General features: G+C 36.3%; 1 protein-coding gene across 1 annotated transcript; it reads right to left on the bottom strand.

Annotated features, from left to right (window-relative positions):
- Window positions 1–2,284: 2,284 nt before the first annotated feature.
- On the bottom strand, window positions 2,285–8,645 carry LOC111379341 (calcium-transporting ATPase 1-like). The gene is made up of 7 exons (XM_023002699.1): window positions 8,092–8,645; window positions 7,010–7,064; window positions 4,980–6,919; window positions 4,452–4,610; window positions 3,341–3,512; window positions 2,939–3,237; window positions 2,285–2,727 (listed from the first exon to the last, which is right to left on the bottom strand). Exons 1-7 carry the CDS (start codon window positions 8,263–8,265, stop codon window positions 2,488–2,490), a joined length of 3,039 nt encoding a protein of 1,012 aa, XP_022858467.1. The 5' UTR covers window positions 8,266–8,645; the 3' UTR covers window positions 2,285–2,487.
- Between the last annotated feature and the right edge of the window lie 909 nt (window positions 8,646–9,554).

Below are 9,554 nucleotides of genomic sequence, written 5' to 3'. Positions count from 1 at the left end.
TCGACCGGATCCCGATGGTAAACTTGAAAGAAAAAAAAATCTTGCTTTTTTCTCTCATTTCTTTGATGGTGGAAGACGGGGATATTTTGAGAAATATCATATAAAAACCTATATTAACTATTGTCTTTTCTTTTTTTTTTTAATTGGTCAAAGGCCATTATGGAAATTTGGTTGGGTCAAATGGGCATTTTCTTGTATTTCCTCTGTTTATTGGGGATTCATCCACTCAAAAAGGCTATAAATGTTTTGACATATTCACAAAAAGGACATTTATTAGCTTAGATGTCACCTTCTCGGAAAAAACACCTCATTTCCAAAATCCTACCTTTCAGTGAGAGAAATTGAGTGAAGATCGATCTTTGAATCGAGAGTTCTTAAACTTGGATATTTTCCATTCTAAACCAACATATACAAAACCATCTCATCCGACTTTCTAGTGTGCCATATACAGAAAAAAACTTGAATCATTGGGAAATGTTGGAGAACAAAATGACAATAAGATATTAATTTACTCGAGGAATCCTAAATCAAAATATAAGGAAAATCACACATCCAAGACAATAAGAGAGTCGAAAATGGTAATACGACCTTATCTTTATGATAACCTAGACTTCATATAATGATCTGCTCGTTCTCAGAAAACAAACTCGATCGTGTACTCTCCATCCTATTTCAAAATTCATATTGTATCTACAGGATTTCGTACTTTTACCGCTAGCTTTGATAAAATAGAATTTCCAAAAAATATATCGGATTTCTTGGAATCGTCCAAAGAAAGAGTTGCAATAATGGATGAAATTAGAGCCTTAAAGAAAAATGAAATCGAGAAAGTGGTTAACCTATCAAAAGGAAAAAGACGTATAGGCTACAAATAGGGTCTTTAATGGAAAGTACAGGGTTGATGGGACAATAGAATGCTACAAAGCTTATCTGGTTGTGAAGTGATATACACAGATTTATGGCATCGACTACACAAAAACATTTGTACTAGTATCTTTTGTCCTTAGTAGTTAATCTAGACTGGCATCTCCAACAGCTGAACATTAAAAATACATTCTTGAATGGAGAGTTAGAAGGAGAAGTCTTCATGTAAGGAATGAGAAAAATGAATGTGTAAACTCCAAAAGTCTCTCAGTGGCCTCAAATAGTCTCCAAAAGCGTGGTTCAACACATTTTCAAAGGTATTGAAAAGTCAAGAATACCAACAAAGACAGTCAGGTCATACCATATTCTTTCAACAATCCAAAAATGGGGTTAAGACAATTTTACTGGGGACAATATGGCTGAGATGGAAAAACTAAGCCCTCGTTTGACATCCATTAAATTAAATTTCATTTTTCTCATATTTTTAACCACACAATCTTTAATAAAATATATTACAAGTAAATTGAAAATCTTTCCTTTTTTTTGTACCATCCATTTTCCCAAAAAAAAAAATGTTATTCCATCCATTATAATTTGAAATAATGAGGACCAGGCTAAATAAATGCTTAGTAACCAAATTTGAAGTACAAGACTTGGGACAAATTCGGTACTTACTGATGGAAGTTGCAAGATGAAAGAATGGTGTTAATGTTTTCCCAAGGAAATAAATTCTTCGGTTTGGAAGCAAACCCTTGACCTTTTTCTCCCGGCTCGTACCAAGTTTTATGAAAATCAAGCCATTGCGAAGATAATTCACTTTTAGGAAAAACTTATTAGCAACCACGAGTAAAGTCATCCCCATGAATGCAATTTTTTTTTTTTTATAACTTAGGTGTCCAATCTTCGTCTGACTAATCCTGAAGAGTGGCGGCCTTTCCTCCTGGTTCTTCACCCAGGTAAATTCGGATGCGGACATAGCTTATACACACTTAAGCCAGACATTTGGAATACGGTTCTTCTTCCTGTAAACCTCCCTTTACAACGTACGGACAGGACTTCCGGAGGGGCGACATGAATGCAAACTTGTGAAGCAGAGAGATGGTAATCAAGCAAAATGACAGCTCGTGGTCATGCAAACTACCAAACAGTAACTAGGAAAAATCTTAAAATTAAGGAAAGTATAATAATAATAATAATAATAATAATAATAATAATAATAATAAAAAAGCGAAAATGTGCCCTACAAGCTAATAACCAGAATCCACATGAATGAAGAAAATGAAGTCAGGATTTACGATAAGAAGAAAAATAATTGTTAATAGATAAATGAATGATGATAGAAATTAGTTGAATTTCATTGATTACCAATACCAAAAAAATTACAGGACAGTAAAAATCCTGATTCTTCTAGTCAGTCGAGTCAACATACTTCAAACCAAAATATCTGAAAAGAGATGCATATAAACAGCCAACCTTCCTGAGCAGTTGTTGCAGTATAGGTCTCCAATTTTATGGCTGTAAAGTTCAAAGATGGGGAAAACGATCATCCTTTATGGATCCGACGTGATTCTGAGAATATATATAGATAGGATATAACTTATTTTCCATATGATTTCATCTTGATCAAACTGGGATCATCTTTACAGCAGCAGCAACTGGCATGCCAAGAAATCCGAGCAGAAAGCTTACAGCCCATTGCTGCCAAGTGAGAGGGTGCGTGTTGGCAAAAGTACCAAGGAATTCGACGATGATGATTTGGAATAGAGTTGTGCAACTCAGAACAACCACAAAAATATAGTTCTCCAATATCCCTTTGAAAACATTAATCTTCTCCATATCCCTCGAGTTTATTTCGTTGAAAACCTGCAAGTAAAACTAAGATCAATTCAATTTACTGAAAGTAACATCTATTTAGCAACTCAGAGGTAATATTGTTACTACTAGTGCGATTAACTAGTGAACCCAATTAATTTCATGGAAATAGTCATTTTCACTATAAATCTATAACTGACAAATATTTGGGGGATAACCATTGAGTAAAGGTAATTATTATTCCTGTTCCTTGAGAATTTACCTGGCAGAAAACGAATGCGTTGAAAATTAGTGTGTTAAGAATCAAATCAGAATCAGGTCCATCAAGGTTGAAGACTGTTTTTCCTGATGTCTGAAGATACCATATGACAACAAATTGATAAAACGACTGTGCCAAGATGTTCCGCCACATCACATTGCTGATGAAGTTTCCTTTCCTTCCAACAGGTGATCTCTTCATTAAGTCATCATTAGGAGGTTCAGTTGCCAGGGCAAGTGCACCAAGAGTATCCATGATCATGTTGACCCATAAAAGCTGAACTGCCGTAAGTGGGGCATTGCCTGAAAAGACGTCACCACAACTTATCAGAAACTTTAATGAAAACATATATTACACTAGTCATATTGTACAAAAGAAACCTAACATGGAGATCAGCGTGTTTACCCGTCAAGCAGGCTGAAGAGAAATTGACAACAAGAGCAACCACATTCACCGTGAGTTGAAACTGAACAAATTTCTGAATATTCACGTAAACTGAGCGCCCCCATTTTGCCACAGTAACAATGGTAGAGAAATTATCATCAAGAATTATAACATCAGCACTCTCTTTGGCCACCTGGAAATTTATGGACCAATAAGTAAGCCCCAATACGTTCAGAGAAAGAGAGTTCAGCCACATATGTAATATACTGGGGAATGATCATGAAATAAAGCCAAGACAAGCTCCATGAAGTGACATAAGGTACAATCGATCCAGGTATTTTTTCAAGGAACAGAGGTGTGCGCACTCCAAATGATTGTGGTCAATGATGATCAAGTCAAGAACTAGAAAGGAAATAAAAATAAAATTATATCTCTTCGGACATACTCATGTCTACAGCCTGGGGTGAAGACATCTCAGAACTCACATTTGACCATGAAAAGAATCTTATATTATCTCTCAAACCAGTATCCCAATAAAACTAAATATCTTCCCACAATGTGAAAACTGGTCAAAGCTAGGATGCACAAATACCTTTTTTGAGGACCCAGAACGAATCCTAAGTTAAATCAGCCACAAAATGAAGTCTAAATACAAGACATTGACATACGATTTCTGACTGGAAAGTATGGCAATTCATTAAACAAATACAATCATTATGGTCAAGTTGCAATGTTAGTGGAGTCAAAAGAGGCTCTAAAAATGTATTTTTAGTTTCCTCTTTGCCTTCCTCTTTGCCACGTCCAAGCTCAAGATGGTTGCATGTTTTTATAATGCCTGAGGTGATTCATAAAGTTGTCCACTAACATATTAACCAGTTTTTACGCTTTTAACAGCATTGTTCCGACCAAAATAATGGAATTCATCTTGAAAAAACAAAACAGTTAAGAAAAGGAACATTGAACACCATATGAACTGGTTCTCCAGTAATTTTCTGCTCCACTGGATAATTCAATTGAACAGCCCAGTAAAGCAGTCAGAAAAATATTCATAAAAAATATATAAGAGAGCTCATTGCAACTAGAAAGCCACAGATGAAAGTAATGGACGAATAAAATATCATTCAAACATCACCTCAGTTCCAGAAATGCCCATTGCAAGCCCAATATCTGCCTCATGAAGTGCAGGAGCATCATTTGTGCCATCACCAGTCACTGCAACAACCTCTTCAAATGTAGATCGCAAATGTCTCACAAGGGTATGCTTGTCCATTGGTGAAGAACGTGCCATTACCTTCCAAAGAGGTATATCAGTATCAGATACAGGTCAACAATATTTGGATAAAAAATTATGTCTATTTGTGAGCCAATGGCCAATTAGAACGAAGAAAATCGTTTATTATATGCACAAATGTCATATCTTCCCATGCAAAGAAATGTGCACCTAGAGTTAAAATGAGTGGAGAACATCGCACTAATAGTTATTCTTGGATTTTTGGGCAAAATTTAGGGGAAATGATGAATGGTTAAGCTAAAAACAAAGTTAACAGATTAGAGCTCCACACTGAAATCATTGCTAAATTTCCTGACAAAAAAACAGTACAAGATTTCAGTAACATGCAGTAGGAACACTCAGAGTGGAATCATTTCCAAAAAAGAGTACCTGTAGTTTCGGTATAAGTTCATGCAACTCTTCTTCACTTTTCACCCGAAATTCTGGGCCTTCTATTGCAATACCATCGTCAGTCAATATTCCACATTCTCTAGCTATTGCCTTAGCTGTGTTTATGTTATCTCCAGTCACCATCCGCACGGTTATACCAGCTGACCTACAAATTGCAACAGACTCCTTAACCCCAGGACGAACTGGATCCTTAATGCCCACGATTCCTATCAAAGTATAATCCTCAAAGGGAATCAAACTTTCAGCAGAAAAATCACTTCCAATATCCTTGTATGCAAGGCACAGAGTTCTGAGAGCTTCATTTGCAAATTGTTCAATTGTATCTTTCAGGATATTAATGGATGTTTCATCTAGAGGAGCGACCTCACCATTTGAGTTCAGAACTTTGTTACAAGCAGACAAAATAATTTCAGATGCACCTTTGCAATGAGCCTGAAAACCTCCACCAGGGAGCTCCAGAACTACACCCATGCGCTTCTTCACAGAATTAAATGGCTCAACTTTGACAAGCTTTGATGCTTGTCGCTCTGCTTGGAAATCTCCTCCCAGGAGCAGGCCAAAATCCAAAAGTGCAGCCTCAGTGGGTGTACCAAGAATTTCAATTTTCTCATCTTCAGTGGTGACAATCTCTCCTCCAGTGTTGGTGAATATAGATTTCGTCAAAATTCTCACGACAGAATCAGAAACATCGGAGCAGAATACAGAACTCTTCATAGAGTTACTAACTTCTTTCACCTTCCCACATATGCATGCTTTTACAACAGTCATGTGATTAGTTGTTAGCGTCCCAGTCTTGTCACTACAAATAGTTGTAGAAGATCCCATTGTCTCACAGGCAGCCAAATGGCGAACAAGTGCCTTGTCGTTCATCATCTTCTTCATGGCAAATGCAAGACTCAGTGTAACAGCTAAAGGCAAACCCTCAGGAACAGCAACCACAACAATGGTAACTGCAATAGCAAAATATTCCAGCATTTCCAGGGCATCATCTCCGGACCACCTCCAGTGGGACTCTTCTATCATTTTGCGGCTGAACAACCCTTGCAACAGAACACCAAAGGTGACAACAGCAAAAAAGAGACCTATTTTTCCAATAATTGTTGCTACTCCATTCAGTTTGACCTGCAATGGGGTCTCATCATCACCCCCTTCGCTAAGTGTAGCCATCAATTTACCCCATTGGGTTCTCATCCCAACAGTAGTAACAAGCATTTTGCATGATCCATCCTGCACTTTGGTTCCAGATAGGAGAAAAGGATACTCTGCAGTTACATTAACTGGTTCACTCTCTCCAGTTAAACTTGATTCATTTATTAACAAAGAAAAACCCGAAACAAAGAGTCCATCAGTGGGTACCTGATCCCCAATAGCAAGATGAACAATGTCACCTGCAAGTAGATCAAATATCGAAATTTTTTGCCTGTACCAATTTCTAGTAACCTGAACTGTAATCTTTTTCTTCTCCTTGTCTAAATCCTTGAACTGTAAGGACTGCTTATAGTCACTCGTTGCAGTGACAAATACTACAAGAAGTATACTAGCAACGATACCAAGTCCATCATGAGCGCCCTTTGGCCATCCTTCTGTAGCGATGCCAACAATCAAAGACACCAGGGCACACACAGCAAGTATCATGAGGGTTGTATCTTGAAGAGCTTCCCACACAAAAAGCCAAAAACCCTTGGCTGGACTCTCAGCAAACTTATTGATTCCAAAAAACTCTCTTCTTTTGTTAAGTGAATCCTCGGAAACACTAATTCCATTGTTAAGTGAAGTTGAGAGCTTGTCTGCAATACCCTCAACCCCCCCATGAACTCTTAACTTACTAAAACTGTGGTCTTCAACAATAGATCCTAACTCATCTGCACATATTTCAAAACCCGCACTCTTCACTGCCTCTGGCACAGTGTAATTTATACCTGGAGACACGGCAAAAAATCAATATAAAGTGAAAAGTTCTGTATCTGTACAGAAGGCTTCATGTTTGAGTATATGGAAAAAAATCGTACCTTGAATAAAACTGAGAGCAGCTTGTGAAACTAATAGAGCAATTCTAAGCTTTTCCTACAATATTCCACAAATTTTAGATATTAAAACAAATTCTCGAAGAATTAGAAATTATCAGAAGAAAAAGCGTCTATTAGCAAACTCCACTTTCCATGACAATGTGGAATTAGTTCAAAACCAAAAAAATCAAAATTTGAGTTTAAAATTTTCAGAATTACTGCATCACAAAATTCCGTAACTTCAGAATTATTCCTTGTGTATATGTGGCAAGATCATGCTATGGCCTATCGTAGTTCAGTTTAAAATAGAACTTAAAACTGACCTATTTAATCCATGATTTCTTTTCCATGTAATTAATTTATTCACAAATCCATCATAAATAGGAGATTTTTTAGTAGGAAAAAAAAATTCATAACAGCTTCAGAAAAGTGTTCCCCACTTCTCTTTTGTATTTCAAGCCTTGAACACGTAGGTGGATACATGCAGAAACGTTCTGTTATCCATAAGCAGGGACGGATGTTTTGGGGGGAGGGGGCCTCCAGCCCCAACAACTTTTTTTTAAAGGTTTTTTTTTTTTTTTTTTTTTTTTTTTTTTTTTTTGGGGTAAAAAACAAGTTTTTTATGTGTAAAGCCAGTTTGAAATTTTATAGCCCGATCTTCCCTATCCATAAGTATTGCCACTTAAGCACCTCATTATACTTCCTAATGGTGGAGAATATCAGATTTCATAATCATCCATTTCCATTCCAGATTAATCTTTAAGCAAAGTCTAAAAGGTACAATCATTCGCAAATGAAGGCCTAAAACTGCGAACATCTAGCTATTAATTTCTGTAGAACATTGATCACTCTGCTCCTATGAAACTAAAATTTCCCCTTTCCTTGATTTAAAGGCAAATAGAAACAATACTTGATACTTGCATTATTTTATATTTAACAAAAACCTAGTCAAATTCATGATTGAATCTAAAGAAATCTTCAGGCAAATCACACAGTTTGACTAATCAGTAAACTGTTAAGTTGTTGTTAGCGTCAACAGCTTTAGAAAGAGATATTCTTGTGGCAGTTATTACAATAAATATAACCTGGTTAGATTTTTGGATCTGGCGAACTTCACAACGCTTGTCGAGGTTAGCAGTGAATCTGAACCTTCGTTTACGATTTTTGACCAGCCAACACGCCTTCCTCCACCTCTGTAACGCCTCCTCCGACGAATTCTTCGCCTTCACCTCCGAAAACTCCTTTATATAACTTCCCATCAAACTACTTTCCTTACACTACCAAATCACAAAAAACAATCTCAGCTTATTTTACTTCCAGATGGCAAAAATATATCCTTCTAATCCACCAAATCTGCTTCTTCAAAACTTCAGCGTATATTAATAACTTTTACTAGTTTCGTTCACCTAATCCACTGCATTTACTACTTTTGGAAAAGCAGTTGACGAAGACTGCGCTTGACTCTGGAGTCTATGAGATCAAATGCATCAGCAAAAAGAAATGGAAAAATTCAAGAGAGAAATTCACTGAGATTGCAAGAGAAGATTGGTATTTTGAAGATGGCTATTGGAGAAATCAATGACTCTCTTGGAAAAGGATAAATATCCACCCTAATACCAGGCCCATGTAGCCCTGTTAACCAAGCATGGTTGGAAACTTGAAAGGATATATTCAAAATTGTACAATCCGATTGACGCTCTCCTCTCAAAGGGTGGGGCCCGTCTAATTTTTTATTTGCCTTTATTTCGAACTGAGGCCCCCTTGTGAAGGGCATGTCAAGCTCAATATACATGACGCATGACTGTGAAAGATGTTTGATTCTAATTTTTTATTTCAAAAGATTAAATTTTCGATCGTTACTTTCTTAAAGCAATCGTCATTTTTTACTTTTTCTTTTATAAGTAAAATTCATTTTTCTCTCTAATGACCAAAAAATCAAATATCATAATCACTATCAAACAAACCCTAACTATGAGCCTGTTTGGGCCCGATTTTTTCACCCAAAAAATTAATTTTTTGACCGTTATTTCACTATTTCAACCGTCATATTTGACTTCTTCTCTCACAGGTGGACCCCACTTTTCTCCTAACGGTCAAAAAATCAATTCTCAAAATCACTCCCAAACAGGCTCTATATATGGGCTTTTTCTTTTTCTTTTTCTTTTTCTTTTTTTTTTTTTTTGAATTTCCCAATAGTAAATATTTCCGTGGAGGTTCCCAACCTTTGCCAAATGTTCGAAATCATCCCTATTCATTTCAATTCTTGTTATTTTAGTCCTCAGCCTTTTCAAATTGTTGGCGAAAACCGTCCAAATAGTTGTGAAATTGACGTGTGCGAGCACATAATCTAATTTTTAAAGGACATTATCGATCCACCATTGACGAGTACCTTTCCACTTCATTGTAATTATAATATAATTTTAATAATTAGCAATGTCATCATCCTAGAAATGAAGTTTAACATAAACTAATAGGAAATTCCTATAAAGAAAAAGTTACTGAACATTGTACTTTACAAGTGCAAAACACGTCAATATAGACTTGTAAT

The sequence above is a fragment of the Olea europaea genome, unplaced genomic scaffold, assembly GCF_002742605.1.
Source record: "Olea europaea var. sylvestris unplaced genomic scaffold, O_europaea_v1 scaffold1973, whole genome shotgun sequence".
NCBI classification, from domain to species: Eukaryota; Viridiplantae; Streptophyta; class Magnoliopsida; order Lamiales; family Oleaceae; genus Olea; species Olea europaea.
The sequence above is the reverse complement of the archived record's forward strand: the minus strand, read 5'-3'. Positions and strand labels throughout refer to the sequence as shown.

What these genes read in the sequence shown, in the direction of transcription:
- LOC111379341 (XM_023002699.1), bottom strand. Translation starts at nt 8,265, where the DNA reads ATGGGAAGTTATATAAAGGAGTTTTCGGAGGTGAAGGCGAAGAATTCG. An exon ending in AACTTATACCGAAACTACAG is followed by an intron (nt 4,611 to 4,979) that starts GTACTCTTTTTT and finishes CCTCTTTGGAAG; the next exon opens with GTAATGGCACGTTCTTCACC. An exon ending in TGGGCATTTCTGGAACTGAG is followed by an intron (nt 3,513 to 4,451) that starts GTGATGTTTGAA and finishes ATAAATTTCCAG; the next exon opens with GTGGCCAAAGAGAGTGCTGA.